General features: G+C 52.6%; 1 protein-coding gene across 1 annotated transcript; it reads right to left on the bottom strand.

Moving 5' to 3' along the window:
* Positions 1-2,391: 2,391 nt before the first annotated feature.
* LOC147099728 (charged multivesicular body protein 2a) lies at positions 2,392-13,120 on the bottom strand. The gene is made up of 4 exons (XM_085969107.1): positions 12,918-13,120; positions 11,246-11,376; positions 8,526-8,587; positions 2,392-5,346 (listed from the first exon to the last, which is right to left on the bottom strand). The coding sequence occupies exons 1-4, from the start codon at positions 13,080-13,082 to the stop codon at positions 5,228-5,230; spliced, it is 477 nt and encodes a 158-aa protein (XP_085825233.1). The 5' UTR covers positions 13,083-13,120; the 3' UTR covers positions 2,392-5,227.
* Between the last annotated feature and the right edge of the window lie 2,240 nt (positions 13,121-15,360).

The following is a 15,360-nucleotide window of genomic DNA, read 5'->3' as shown; positions in this document are numbered from 1 at the left end:
GCCATTCGGTCCCTCGAGCCTGCTCCGCCATTCAATAAGATCATGGCTGATCATCGACCTCAACTCCACTTTCCCGCCCGATCTCCATATCCCTTGATTCCCCTAGAGTCCAAAAATCTATCGATCTCAGCCTTGAATATACTCAACGACTGAGCCTCCACAGCCCTCTGTAGCAGAGAATTCCAAAGATTCACAACCCTCTGAGTGAAGAAATTCCTCATCTCAGTCCTAAATGGCCGACCCCTTATCCTGAGACTATGCCCCCTAGTTCTAGACTCTCCAGCCAGGGGAAACAACCTCTCAGCATCTACCCTGTCAATCCCCCTCAGAATCTTGTGTGTTTCAATGCGATCACCTCTCATTCTTCTAAACTCCAGAGAGTATCGGCCCAATGTACTCAATCTCTCCTCATAGGACAACCCTCTCATCCCAGGAATCAATCTAGTGAACTTTCGTTGCACTGCCTCTTCTATCGTTTGTTGTCCATTCTTACCTCAAAGAAGCTTGGTAAATTTTACTACATTAAAGGCGCTACATAAATCCAAGTTACCATACCTCCTTCAGGTGTTGTGCTCCGAGAGGCAATACAACTCTACGTAAAGGCAAGAGTTTCTTTGTCCCAGTCCCAACTCAAAATTTCAGTCATGGTCGCTGTTCACTGAAGACTCACTTGTGATAAAATTCGATTCACTTTTAAAGAAATAGGACACCGCAACATTCACACTTGCGATGCGATTTTCGTTTCGAAGCAGGAGTCGGGAGCTCATGAGCAGCAGTTGCGGCTCGCCTGCACGTTGCTCTACACAAGGTGGGACGTAACAGGCCCCCGCCCTGATCCACGCAGCTCTCTGTTGCTCTTGAAAGAACCTTTCCACGTCGGGTCACCAAGTGCGGTATTGAGCAGGCTACGAATTCTATAAACCATTGAAGATAAAATGTCACCGTGTGGTGGAACTGACTCTTTAACATGAAGCATTGCTGTGCCCTGGGTGAGCAAGTTTCACCAGGTCACGGTCACCTTGGGTATCAGACCTCCATCGAGATCGCTATGCCCAACACTGCATCCCTAATGGGGGAAGCAGTGGAGGGGGATATAGAAAGGAGAAAAAGGTTTTAAGAAAATGAAATCAGAATATGAAAATGTTTGCCCACCAATGTTCCCTCCCCCCCCTAAAACAGGCCAGACATCACAGCAACAACAGAGGACAGTAAACACCTGAATCAGGAGAGCAGCCATCCATGCCCACCAGCCCAGCCACCGGGCATCTGACCCCCGCTGACATTTGCCACGCATCAATGTTTCGGATCTCCTCCTGCTCCTTGACCTCCCGCCTCCTTGCCAGTACGCACAAGTGGGCCGACCATCGCCACTGAAGGTTCGGCCAATCTGCAACGGGGAGATCTACTGAGGGGACTGACCAATCGCCCGTCTTCGGTGAACCTCTGATGAAGTCACAGCCAATCAGTATCAGCTCTGGCCCGGGGTTGAACGACCTGGTGCCAATCTCCAGTTTTGTTTTGAACCAACGTTGCTTGGATAAATATTTTTTAATATAATAAAAATATTAAAATGCTGTGACAATTCAAGTACTGTTTAATTCTGGAATGGGCCCCGTTACATCAAGGATTTCTCAGATAGAACAAAACAAGTATTATTAGGGCCAGGGAAGGGCCAAGAAAGCTTGCCCACTTTTCCAGATTGACTCCACCGACTCACCACCTCCCTCACCCCCACCGACCAGGCTTCTCGCCACATCCCCCAACCCGTTACCCACCTTTTCACTATCACTCAAACCTATTACCCACCTTCGCACCATATCACTATCTTTGGAGTGGAAGGGGGAAGAGAGGCGGCGGGGTGGAAGAGGGGGGAGAGAGAGGGGCGGCAGGGGGGAGGAGGGAGGGGGCGGCGGGGGGAGAAAGAGGGGCAGCAGGGGGGAGGAGGGAGAATAGCAGCATTTCCTCCCTCGGCCGACTGCACTGCAGCAACTCACCAAGGCTTCTCCGGCAGCACCTCCCAAACCCGCGACCTCTGCCGCCTAGAAGGACAAGGGGCAGCAGACACATGGGAACACCACCACCTCCAAGTTCCCCTCCAAGTCACACACCATCCCGACTTGGAAATATATCGGCCAATCCTTCATCGTCGCTGGGTCAAAATCCTGGAACTCCCTCCCTAACAGCACTGTGGGAGCACCTTCACCACACGGACTGCAGCGGTTCAAGGCGGCGGCTCACCACCACCTTCTCAAGGGGCAACTAGGGATGGGCAATAAATGCCAGCCTTGCTAGCACGGCCCACATCCCATAAACGAATTTTAAAAAACTCCACTTCCTGTAACAGAGACCGAAAGGAACAGGTAACATCCAAAGTGAGACTCGGGACTCCAGTAAAATTTCAAAAATAACCAAACGGTATATAATTTATTGTGACAGAAAAGTATGATCATGCACAGACAGACAAAAAAAACAGCCTTCCCCAATATAAAAGCATCTGCAAAAAAAATAATGTAGTGCAGGCTGCCCCAAATCCCAGCTCCTGAGGACAGCTGATTAAACACAACACACAGGCTTGTCGGCCCTCTCTGCAATAGGAGACGGAGAGTTTCACAAAACGTGCAGCACGACAGCGGCTTGCGCAGAAGGCATTTTGCAAAGTTTCATTTTTAGTTTACACAAAGAAATGCAGGGTTATGCTGGGGGCTGTTGTGTTTGCATGCATTGCGGTGAGCTCTGTAAATGCACGTCGGCACGTTCGCAAGCGTCCTCTTCGCGTGTAGCCGAGACCTCGCGGCAAGGGACCGGCAATAGATTTCACACTCGCCACCTGCTCGCGACAGGCACAGCACCACCTGCTCGCGACAGGCACGGCGCCACCTGCTCGCGACAGGCACGGCGCCACCTGCTCGCGACAGGCACGGCGCCACCTGCTCGCGACAGGCATGGCGCCACCTGCTCGCGACGGGCACAGCGCCACCTGTCTGGGTTATCGCCGAGGCTGGCGAGGTGAAACACTCTGCTGTACAGATCTCACAGGAGAGCGCGGCACCGTACCGCTGCCCCTCAATCGGCCATTAATACTTTACAAGCTCTTAAAACACAATTATTATTCGTTCTGCGGGCAGGTTGGGTTCCATTGCTTTACGAGCCTGGCATCTGGGATACAATAAGCAACTGTCCCCAAATCTGTTCATGTTAATGTCATGATCGTGAGAGTAAAGCGAAAGATAAATCGTACATTTCACACCCAGGGGTAAGCGGTCCGTCGACACAGTCGTGCGCCCCAACTCTGAAAACCCCCTATTCGTGCCGTCTGCTTTGACGGTGATTTTGGGTATCAGGGAGCTAGCCGGAGCCCCGGGAACAAATTGAACGCCCCCCACGGTGTCGCCGGGTGACTCGCAGGAGGCGTGTCTGGGAGATCAGAGGAGCAGCTGGCAAAAGCGGCCTTCAAGCCTGCAGAGCTGGTGCGGGCCCCACTGCTCCTCCTGCGCACCTTGCCATCGCACCTTCTGTTAATACTAAAGGCGCTGCTGCAGCCCCTGATCCCGGGTCAGAGTCCTTTGGGCTGCTGAGCATCGGGGAGCCCGGGTTTACAGCGAGCACCCTCGAGATGGTGTCGTGTCTGAAGCAAGTCTTAAAAACAATGGGGGGGGCCATGCCTGGCCACAAATGACAACTTGGCATTTCATGAAGAGGCAACACTGACGCTCAGACCTAACCGTACAGCCCAGGATTCATTCTTCCTCTTCCTTTTGTGTGACGTGTCAGTCATTCTTCTACTTAACACACGGGGGAGTCACGACCAAGTGGGTGAAGTGGGGTTAGAGGGTGGGGGAATAATTACAGCAGGATACAGAGACCTAATTCAGGCCACATTTAAAGTTATATATTCTATCCTTATATAGTCATTAATAATTCCTATATCCACTTTTATAATGGAAATCCATGTAAACTTGTCACGCTGTAATTACACCATCCCACCAATGGTGCTGCTGTGGTGGGAGGGTGTGATTATGCCGTGACAAATTTACACAGGAAGTTCCATTATAATGGAATAAGCTGACAGGAAGTGCACATGGCACCAAGGTAAGATTTTTAATTATATATAGAATGTCAATTTCAGTCAGCCCACAGTAACAAGTTTGTTGCACAGCAATGGAAGGACCAGCACCAGACTGGAATCATGCCTCATTTTGGGCTTAGTGCTCCCTCCCTTAGATACAGATCTATTGAGAAATAAATGGATCTGTAAAATTGGCAGGGGGGACACGACAGCCGGCCTCGGCGGGAGGGAGGGAGAGAAATCAAAGCTCCGGCTCCTGACCGCTATTCAGTGACTCGATGGGGCGTGCGCACAGGATCAGGGTGGGCTGCCATACCCGCCCGAGTTGACTAGCTGGCAGAGGCTCAATTCCCGGGCTCACCCTCTGCTGTATATGCCGACAGGTATCGCCACCTTCAGGAGGGGAGGCGCCCTCGTGTGTCGGGCGACAGCTGCTGCACAGGGCGACACACACGACACACCTCCCAATCCTATACCAGCGACTGCAAAGGTTCGTCAGCGCGATGTAAAGTCGCACACGTCAGTCTGGGCGGGTTTTAATGCAGCCCCAGGTGCAGTAGCTTGAACATTTCTGCAAGGGCAGTATCTCCAAAGGGCATCACAGGAGCCGCGTTTCCCCTTCTGGCAGTCAACTGGTGCCCTGCAGTAGAACAACTTCACCGCAACTTGCACACACACCATGCTTTAAACAGTCTTAAAAAATATCCCTGCCTCCCGATTCATCCAGCATCGCTTTTAATACCTTCCTTACAGCGAGGGTTTGTGCGGATTTGGTGTCCGGTACTTTGTGCTCTCTCACTTTGGTAGGTATTAATACACTGGTGGTAAAGGGTGGGTAGGGAAAGTAACGATGGAGGACAAAACCTGCCCGCAAACAAGATTCTAACTCTCTTTGCCCGCAGGCTGCCTGGCTCCCGGCAAAAGGAGCCACTCTCGGTTTTGCCCGTTTTTTTTTTTGTTTTTTTAAAGTGGTGCGCGGTGTCAGGCACAGAGCAGGTCCTGCGGAGTCTCGCTCCTGTGCCAGCCGGATAGTTCGGCAATCATTCCATGAAACAATAGAAGAAAAAAAAAATAACTAAATCACTATCTCTCCGTACAGTCTGTATTATTCCCACTTAATTTAAAATTTCAACAAAAAAAAGAGAAGAAAAATCGACTCCCTCAGTCTTTACGAAGATTTTTCAGCCGTTTTTCCAAGTCGGCATCTGCGTCTTCCAGGACCACCGGCTCCGCCTTTTTCCCGGCAGCAACGCTGAGCGACGCCCCGGTGCTTGGGAGGTCTGTGAATAAAGAAGGAGCGGTGAGAAATCTGCCTGGGACCAGGGGGGACTGTTCACATTACAGGAAACTTTGTGCTATCCGGCACCGACGGGACCGAGCTGTTGCCGTCCCATCAAAACTGCCGGACAAACCAGCGCTAATGTTGAAACATACGGAGATTTTGAGCTCCGTATCTGGCAACAAACCCTGTTGCTTAGCAACAGCTTCTAAACAGTCAGCCGTACCTTGCAAACGTCTCTGTAGCTTAGCAACAGCTTCAGCAAGACCTGGCAGAGCCTGACTGGTGAAAAAAAAGCAACGAAAAGAAAAAAAAAACTAACGAAACGACTCCTGATTTTTGCCGGTGGCTCGAGCATTCTGGACAGTTAACCTCCGGATAAACCAAAGTTTCCTGTATCTGAATCTGCTCGAGACCGCCGGCGGCACTGACTGCAGAGCAACCTTGCAATGCCTGGACCCGGCCGTGGCTCAGTGGGCAGCACTCTCGCTTCAGAGGTCAGGAGGTCGCGGGGTGCGAGTCCCCACGCCCAAGGGACTCGAGCACATAATCCAGGCCGATATTCCCGGTGCGGTGCAGTGCTGAGGGAGCGCTGCGCTGTCAGAGGTGCCGTCCTTCGGATGGGACGTTAAACCCAGGCCCCCGTCTGCTCTCTCAGGTGGACGTAAAAGATCCCGCGGCCACTATTTCGAAGAAGAGCAGGGGAGTTATCCCCGGTGTCCCGGGCCCAATGTTTATCCCTCACCCAACATCATGAAAAAGAAAACAGATTATCTGGTCATTATCACAGTACTAGAAACATAGAAGATAGGAGCAGGAGTAGGCCATTCGGCCCCTCGAGCCTGCTCCACCATTCAATGAGATCATGGCTGATCATCCAAATTCAGTACTCTGTCCCTGCTTTCTCCCCATATCCCTTGATCCCTTTAGCCTTAAGAAATATATCTAACTCCTTCTTGAATATATTTAATGAATTGGCCTCCACTGCCTTCTGTGGTAGAGAATTCCACAGGTTCACCACTCTCTGGGTGAAGAAATTCCTCCTCATTTCTGTCCTAAATGGCCTACCCTTTATCCTTAGACTGTGACCCCTGGTTCTGGACTCCCCCGCCATCGGGAACATCCTTCCTGCATCTAGTCTGTCTAGTCCTGTTAGAATTTTATAAGTTTCAATGAGATCCCCTCTCATTCTTCTAAACTCCAGCGAGTACAAGCCCAATCGACCCAATCGCTCCTCAAACATCATTCCTGCCATCCCAGGTATCAGTCTGGTGAATTTTCGCTGCACTCCCTCCATGGCAAGAACATCCTTCCACTGTTTGTGGGAGCTTGCTGTGCGCACACTGGCTGCCGCGTTTCCTACAGTACTACAGTTCAATAATACTTAATCGGCTGTAAAGGGCTTTGGGAGGTCCGGAGGTTGTGAAAGGCGCTGTATCAATGAAAGTCTTTCCTTCTGTTGAGGTCCCACTTATGCATTAGATGCCCCTGGTGACTATGAATCAGTGCTTCATCGAATTCAGTGCTACTGTTAAGACACCAACAGGCAGTATTTAGCAGGGTCTCAAAAGAAGGCTACTGCGGGAACCATGAACACACGAAGACAGGCAAACACAGCCAGTCTGCCGGAAATAGCTCGCTAGTTAGACAATAGCAAAATACTGCGGATGCTGGAAATCTGAAATAACAGAAAATGCTGGAAACACTCAGCAGGCCAGGCAGCATCGGCGGAGAGAGAAACAAGAGTTAACGTTTCAGGTCTGGGACCCTTCATCAGAACTGGAGAAGGCTAGAGATGTAACAGATATTAAGCAGGCGCAGAGGGAGGGGGAGGCGGGGCGGGGAGGATCTGAAGGGACATTCTCTGCTAGGGTAGGAGGTCTGAGAGATAAAATGTTGCAAATGGGGATGGCAAAATCATCAACAGCCTGAAATATGGGGGCAGGGGCTATAGTCTGAAATTGTTGAACTCAATGTTGAGTCCAGAAGGTTGTAAAGTGCCGAATCGAAACTACAGGAAACTCTCGATTTACCGGCACCTAAATAACCGGAAATCTCTGTTAACCGGCAAAATTCAGGAGTAGGTTCAGGGAAGTTTTACTTCATATTAATTAGTGGCCATTCCTGGATCTGTGGCCGTGTAACCAGGGTTCCTGCACCTGTTGCTATGCAACAGGGACGCCTGGATCTGTGGCCGTGTGCGGGGCTCTCGTACCTTTTACTATACCTCTCTGTAATCCGGACTTTTTGATAAACCGGCACCACGCTGGTCCCGTCGGTGCCGGATAAAAAAAAGTGTTTCCTGTAGTTAGACACAATGGCCCAGATATTCCGATCGCAGGCCTCCCGCGAGCAGGGGACTGCGATCTGGAAAAATCTGCGCCCGAGGGCTCCCGGGAGGCGCAGAGTTCCGCTGCTGGGCCTCTCCAAACTGCCGGTGCGCAGGGCCCACGTATCCCAGAGGCGCCAGTAGTTCGCAGCGTCCCTGAGGTCACGTGGGCCATGGGGAGCCAATCAAAGAAGGGAATCTCCCTTCATACACTTGACAGGAAGACCTGTCAAATATATGAATGGAGATCACCCCCAAAAACATAGTAAAACTTTAAATACATTTTTTTTTAAATCACATCTTTAAAATGACTTGAAAGTACAAATAAATTAACTATTTCAAACAAAACTTTAAATTTTTGAAAAAAATAATTGAAGTTTTTTTTACAGGGCTAAAAATAAACTTACCTTTTTTAAAAGTATTTTTAAATGATAAATCAGTGGGAATTTTTTTTTTTTTTTTACTTTTTCCAACTCTTATCCTGGTAAATGCAGGCCTTATGCCTGCTTTTACCAGGCGCAAGAATTGTAAGGGTTTTCTGCGGGCGGAGGGTCTCCAGAAAGCGGAACTATCCCCCCGCAGACGCCCTTCTCCAGGATAGCCGGAGGATCTGTCAAGACCATTCTTGACAGATCGGAAATGCCAGTTTCCAGCGCATGCGCAGTGCACACCTGAAACCGGCATTTTCGATGTCCCTACGGGTGGGTGCACAGCGCATACTCGCCCGTAGGAAATCGGAATATCCGCCACGGACAACACTACACCAGCAGGTTACCTAGAGACCTGCGAAAGACTTAAAATTACATGTCGTACAGGTACACGGGGTGCTGCCGATCGGCCGAGATACTTACTGGACAGCTCGTCAGTCAGGTTCAGACCAAGTTCATCCAGTACCTGAGACACGATAGCATCGCTGCAAAGACAAAAAGACAAAGGGTCAGCACCGCGTCCAACAGGAGCTGCTTAATTCTCTTCATATTAACCGCGGAGAGGCCAGTGGGTCAGGGGCCCTGAAGGCGACGAGGCCGGGGTCGGGATATCCCTTTCTGGGGGACTTGAGGACAGAGGATGGAAAAAAAAAAACCATCAGAAGCCCTAACCCAGGGGTGTTCACCTGCGATGTGTAGACCACGTGCAACCATGAATGTCCTGAAACAAATTTACAATCTCCCGCCTCCCCACAAGACTCATGAACTTCCAGTTCAGCCACAGTCGCTCAGTCATCTGCCTTCCCCCCCACTCCTGATGTTCGACCTCCATCTCTCCTGAAACACAGACTCTCGGGGGTTTGGTCTCATGGCCACCCACGGCCCCTCACGTACCTCGCCCAATTTCAGGTGCATGCACCAGAGTCCCTACAGCAGAGCCCACCTTCCACATGCATCATCTTCCATCAGTGCCCACAGTTCTTAAATTGGGGAAACAATCATCTCACTGGACGGCGAATCGGTAACTCGAGGACACAAGTTGAAGATCGAAAACATCCAAAAAAGCAAAAGGGAGGGACTATGGGAATATATTTATTTTTTATATTCGTTCCTGGGATGTGGGCGTCGCTGGCAAGGCCGGCGTTTATTGCCCGTCCCTAATTGGACTTCAGAAGGTGGTGGTGAGCCGCCTTCTTGAACCGCTGCAGCCCGGTGTGGTTTGGTACAACTGAATGGCTCGCTAGGCCATTTCAGAGGGCAGTTAAGAGCCAATCACATTGCTGTGGGTCTGGAGTCACATATCGGCCAGACCGGGTAAGGGCGGCAGATTTCCTTCCCTAAGGGACATCAGTGAACCAGATGGGAAGTCAATCCGGTAGTTTCATGCTCACCATTACTAACATTAGATTTTTATTCCAGATTTATTTAATTAACTAAATTTAAATTCCCCGGCTGCCGTGGTGGGATTTGGAACTCATGTCTCCGGATCATGAGCCCAGTAACATAACCACTATGCTACCGTATTTCCTCTCATTATTATGCAGATGTTTGTTCGGACATAGAATGCTCGACCAGAAAGGGGTGGAAGCATCTATAATAGCTTTTAAAAGGAAAGTGGATAGATATTTGAAAAAAAGAAACATTTTAAAAGGGTATGGGGAAAAAGGAATGTAACTGGCTGACTCTCTCACAGCACCAATACAGGCGTGATGGGCCGAATGGCCTGTTTTTTGCGCTGTGGAAAATTTCTATTCTACAATCTTTAGAAGCTACAAGCAAGCAGCAGGTGGCAGAGCACACTGTGGCCCAAGGTGCTGCTCTGCGGGAGTGGAGTGGCGTGCCTGGCACCAGCAATGCGCGACACCGTAAGCTCCCTGATCCCAGGCAACCCGGAGAGTGACTCGCTCTCACCGACGTTCCCGGTGAGCTGCGCGGTGCTCGGCGCGGCCCGCTTCTTGTAATGCGCGGTCGCTTTAAATTTCTGCGCACGGGCAGCCGTGTTCCCTTCAAGCTGTGCGGCCACGCGGCGAACTGCAGGTCCCGGGCAGTCGGCTCGATGGCGGGCTCGTGGCAAAAATCGCGCAGGCGCGGTAATTTGAATGGAGCGCGCACCCCCCACCACCACCCACCCCCCCACCAAAAGAGAGCGCGGGAACATTAATGAACGTTATTTACAATGTAAAATCTGGCAAGTGGCCTGCGCAGGACCTTGCGGAGGACTGCACGGCCGCGCACCTTAGCCGGAACATTGACCCTCACACCTGGGAGCTGGTCGGAGCAGACCCAGGAGTCTGCATAAGAAACAGGAGCAGGAATAGGCCACTTGGCCCCTCGAGCCTGCTCCGCCATTCAATAAGATCACGGCTGATCTTGGGCTCAAAGCCACTTCCCTGCCCGCTCCCCATAACCCTTCACTCCCTTATCTTGCAAAAATCTGTCTATCTCCACCTTAAATGTACTTAATGACCCAGCCTCCACGGCTCTCTGGGGCAGAGAATTCCACAGATTTATGACCCTCAGAGACGAAATTCTTCCTCATCTCAGTTCTAAAAGGGCGACCCTTTATTCTGAGGCTGTGCCCCCGAGTTCTAGATCTCCCCACGAGGGGAAACATCCTCTCTGCATCTACCCTGTCGAGCCCCCTCAGTATCTTATATGTTTCAATAAGATCACCTCTTATTCTTCTAAACTCCAATGAGTATAGGCCCAGCCTGCTCAACCTTTCCTCATAAGTCAACCCCCTCATCTCTGGAATTAACCGAGTGAATCGTCTCTGAACTGCCTCCAATGTGAGTCTGGCACAACCTGGGGCCCGAGACTTGAGCGTGCCAGGACGCAGGATAAAGATGTGATCAGCTATGTTCCCTGTAATTTTTTTTTTGGCCCTGCGCAGTCCCTTTAAGGGCGCCAATCAAAATGCCGCGCATGTGCGGTTTTTTTTACATTGAAGTGCCGGCCAGCCAGCTGCGCGGAGTTCCCTGGGGCCGCGCACCTTACAGGGAACACCGGTGATCAGCCACGATCCAATTGAATGGCGGAATAGGCTCGAGGGGCTGAACGGCCTGCTCCTGTGTTCTTCACGGTCAAAAAAGGGGATTGTATTGTTGCGGATCCCGTTCCCCGCCACCCCGCTCTTCGCTGACCTCTCTTCCTCGTCATCTTCATCGCCCATGGCATCATCGATGGCGTCGTTCATCATCTCCTCCTTCATGTCCATAATCTCCGACTGCTTCTCAAACTCCATCATGATCTTCTGAATCTGAGGCAGCTTAAGCTGCAATGCAGGACAGAGAGTCAGGGGCTTGGGGGAAGGGATCAGGAGGGTCTCCGTATGACAGAACGCCCGGGTATCGCAACGTACCGATCACATGCCGCATCTAAACTTTCACCAATATTTCTCTGCGTGGTTGAAACCTCACGCTATCCCTACAAGCCCTCCCCTCCCCCCCCCCCCCCCCCAAAAAAGTGACCTTGAGCTCAGGTCACCACAAGCGCATCTTAAGCACAAAGTAGCCTGATCGCTCTCGGATACATTGCTGCCCACACTGCATATCGCCCCATCTCACAATGCCACCGCTAGCAAAAAGGATTCCAGACACTGATCCCATAGCCATTAAATATAAAAAGGAAAAACTGCTGGATACTGAAATGGAAGGACTTGCGCCCGGAATAAATCCTGGTTACTGGGCTAAACACAATTAAAAATGCTGCAAATTCACATCAGGGCCTTCGGCATCTGTAGAGAGAATAATTTGGGTGGGATCTGTCAGTTCCGATGTAGAGTCCACATTCAACTAGTTACCCATCTTTCCCCATCACAGATGCTGGTGAATGAGTATCTCCAGCATTGTCCGTCTCCATCCCTGTAACCAGGACTCATTCCAGACAGGTATTTAAAATCTCTCCGGATCTGTGTAACCTCCTCCAGTCCTACAGCTCCATCTCCGAACTTTCCGCTGCTATACAGTAACTCGTTGTGCATTGCCCCTCCTATTTTTGCCCCATCACTGCTGGCCAACCTTACAGCCACCTAGGTCCCGCTCTCTGGACTCTTTCCCTAAATCATTCTAGCTCCCTCTCTCCATTTTAAGACGCTCCTTACAACCCGCCTATACGTTTTTACAATAGCAAAATACTGCAGATGCTGGAAATCTGAAATAGCAACAGAAAATGCTGGAAACACTCAGCAGGCCATGCAGCGTCGAGGAGAGAGAAACAGTCAACGTTTCGAGTCGAGGACCCTTCGTCGGGACTAGAAAAGGTTAGAGAGGAAAGGTTTTTTAAGCAGGGGCAGGGAGGAGGGGAGGAAAGAACAAAGGGAAGGTCTGTGACAGGATGGAAGGCAGGAGAGATTAAACGACAAAAGAGGATGATGGTGCGAGGCAAAGAGAGGTAGTGGGACAAGTTAAGAAATGACTGAGCCTCCACAGCCCTCTGGGGTAGAGAATTCCAAAGATTCACCACCCTCTGAGTGAAGAAATTCCTCCTCATCTCAGTCCTCAACAGCCAACCCCTTATCCTGAGACTGTGACCCCTGGTTCGAGACTCCCCAGCCAGGGGAAACATCCTCCCTGCAGCTACCCTGTCAAGCCCTGGAAGAATTTTATATGCATCAATAAGATCACCTCTCATTCTTCTAAACTCTAGGGAACAAATAATTTCAAAATAGCAAAACATTCAACAGAGAAAACGGTGCGTCCGCTTTCACTGATCTTGCACTCGGACTTGCCACGACGGTACTGTACTAAACAAACACCCGACACTGCGCACTCCAGCAGCACAAGGCACAGGTACAGGTACAGGTAGCCACCTCACCTGCTGGTTCATGGTGGCCATGGCTTTGGTGACTCCCTTCATGGCCTGAGCCATGGTGTTGTTGGACTTCAGTGTCTGGATCTTCAGAGACACGGCCTGGATGTTGGCCTTCATCATGATGAACTTCTTCACGTAGCGCCGTGTCCGCACCAAGTCTTTCGCCATTATTTTAACCGCGTCCTAAGGTTTGGCAAAAGAGACCCATTCAGCAGAGTCGAGATAGTCACTCCCTCCCTCCATCGGGAAACGAGTCACTCCCTCCCTCCATCGGGAAACGAGTCACTCCCTCCCTCCATCGGGAAACGAGTCACTCCCTCCCTCCATCGGGAAACGAGTCACTCCCTCCCTCCATCGGGAAACGAGTCACTCCCTCCCCCCATCGGGAAACGAGTCACTCCCTCCCCCCCTCGGGAAACGAGTCACTCCCTCCCTCCGGAAACGAGTCACGCACCCCTCCCTCGGGAAACGAGTCACTCCCTCCCTCGGGAAACGAGTCACTCCCTCCCTCCCTCGGGAAACGAGTCACTCCCTCCCCCCCTCGGGAAACGAGTCACTCCCCCCCTCCCTCGGGAAACGAGTCACTCCCTCCCTCCCTCGGGAAACGAGTCACTGCCTCCCTCCCTCGGGAAACGAGTCACTCCCTCCCTCCCTCGGGAAACGAGTCACTCCCTCCCTCCCTCGGGAAACGAGTCACTGCCTCCCTCCCTCGGGAAACGAGTCACTCCCTCCCTCCCTCGGGAAACGAGTCACTCCCTCCCTCCCTCGGGAAACGAGTCACTCCCTCCCTCCCTCGGGAAACGAGTCACTCCCTCCCTCCCTCGGGAAACGAGTCACTCCCTCCCTCCCTCGGGAAACGAGTCACTCCCTCCCTCCCTCGGGAAACGAGTCACTCCCTCCCTCCCTCGGGAAACGAGTCACTCCCTCCCTCCCTCGGGAAACGAGTCACTCCCTCCCTCGGGAAACGAGTCACTCCTTCCCTCCCTCGGGAAACGAGTCACTCCCTCCCTCCCTCGGGAAACGAGTCACTCCCTCCCTCCCTCGGGAAACGAGTCACTCCCTCCCTCCCTCGGGAAACGAGTCACTCCCTCCCTCCCTCGGGAAACGAGTCACTCCCTCCCTCCCTCGGGAAACGAGTCACTCCCTCCCTCCCTCGGGAAACGAGTCACTCCCTCCCTCCCTCGGGAAACGAGTCACTCCCTCCCTCCCTCGGGAAACGAGTCACTCCCTCCCTCCCTCGGGAAACGAGTCACTCCCTCCCTCCCTCGGGAAACGAGTCACTCCCTCCCTCCCTCGGGAAACGAGTCACTCCCTCCCTCCCTCGGGAAACGAGTCACTCCCTCCCTCCCTCGGGAAACGAGTCACTCCCTCCCTCCCTCGGGAAACGAGTCACTCCCTCCCTCCCTCGGGAAACGAGTCACTCCCTCCCTCCCTCGGGAAACGAGTCACTCCCTCGGGAAACGAGTCACTCCCTCGGGAAACGAGTCACTCCCTCGGGAAACGAGTCACTCCCTCCCTCCCTCGGGAAACGAGTCACTCCCTCCCTCCCTCGGGAAACGAGTCACTCCCTCCCTCCCTCGGGAAACGAGTCACTCCCTCCCTCCCTCGGGAAACGAGTCACTCCCTCCCTCCCTCGGGAAACGAGTCACTCCCTCCCTCCCTCGGGAAACGAGTCACTCCCTCCCTCCCTCGGGAAACGAGTCACTCCCTCCCTCCCTCGGGAAACGAGTCACTCCCTCCCTCCCTCGGGAAACGAGTCACTCCCTCCCTCCCTCGGGAAACGAGTCACTCCCTCCCTCCCTCGGGAAACGAGTCACTCCCTCCCTCCCTCGGGAAACGAGTCACTCCCTCCCTCCCTCGGGAAACGAGTCACTCCCTCCCTCCCTCGGGAAACGAGTCACTCCCTCCCTCCCTCGGGAAACGAGTCACTCCCTCCCTCCCTCGGGAAACGAGTCACTCCCTCCCTCCCTCGGGAAACGAGTCACTCCCTCCCTCCCTCGGGAAACGAGTCACTCCCTCCCTCCCTCGGGAAACGAGTCACTCCCTCCCTCCCTCGGGAAACGAGTCACTCCCTCCCTCCCTCGGGAAACGAGTCACTCCCTCCCTCCCTCGGGAAACGAGTCACTCCCTCCATCCCTCCCTCGGGAAACGAGTCACTCCCTCCCTCCCTCCCTCGGGAAACGAGTCACTCCCTCCCTCGGGAAACGAGTCACTCCCTCCCTCGGGAAACGAGTCACTCCCTCCCTCGGGAAACGAGTCACTCCCTCCCTCCCTCCCTCGGGAAACGAGTCACTCCCTCCCTCGGGAAACGAGTCACTCCCTCCCTCGGGAAACGAGTCACTCCCTCCCTCCCTCCCTCGGGAAACGAGTCACACCCTCCCTCCCTCCCTCGGGAAACGAGTCACTCCCTCCCTCCCTCCCTCGGGAAACGAGTCACTCCCTCCCT

This window comes from Somniosus microcephalus, chromosome 28, assembly GCF_052327205.1.
Source record: "Somniosus microcephalus isolate GS21.2 chromosome 28, FLI_Smic_1.0, whole genome shotgun sequence".
In the NCBI taxonomy this organism is placed as follows: Eukaryota; Metazoa; Chordata; class Chondrichthyes; order Squaliformes; family Somniosidae; genus Somniosus; species Somniosus microcephalus.
Note: the sequence above shows the minus strand (reverse complement) of the source record. Positions and strands in the feature narration are given on the sequence as shown.

What these genes read in the sequence shown, in the direction of transcription:
- LOC147099728 (XM_085969107.1), bottom strand. Translation starts at nt 13,082, where the DNA reads ATGGCGAAAGACTTGGTGCGGACACGGCGCTACGTGAAGAAGTTCATC. An exon ending in TGGCCACCATGAACCAGCAG is followed by an intron (nt 11,377 to 12,917) that starts GTGAGGTGGCTA and finishes CCTGCATTGCAG; the next exon opens with CTTAAGCTGCCTCAGATTCA. An exon ending in CCTGACTGACGAGCTGTCCA is followed by an intron (nt 5,347 to 8,525) that starts GTAAGTATCTCG and finishes CTTTATTCACAG; the next exon opens with ACCTCCCAAGCACCGGGGCG.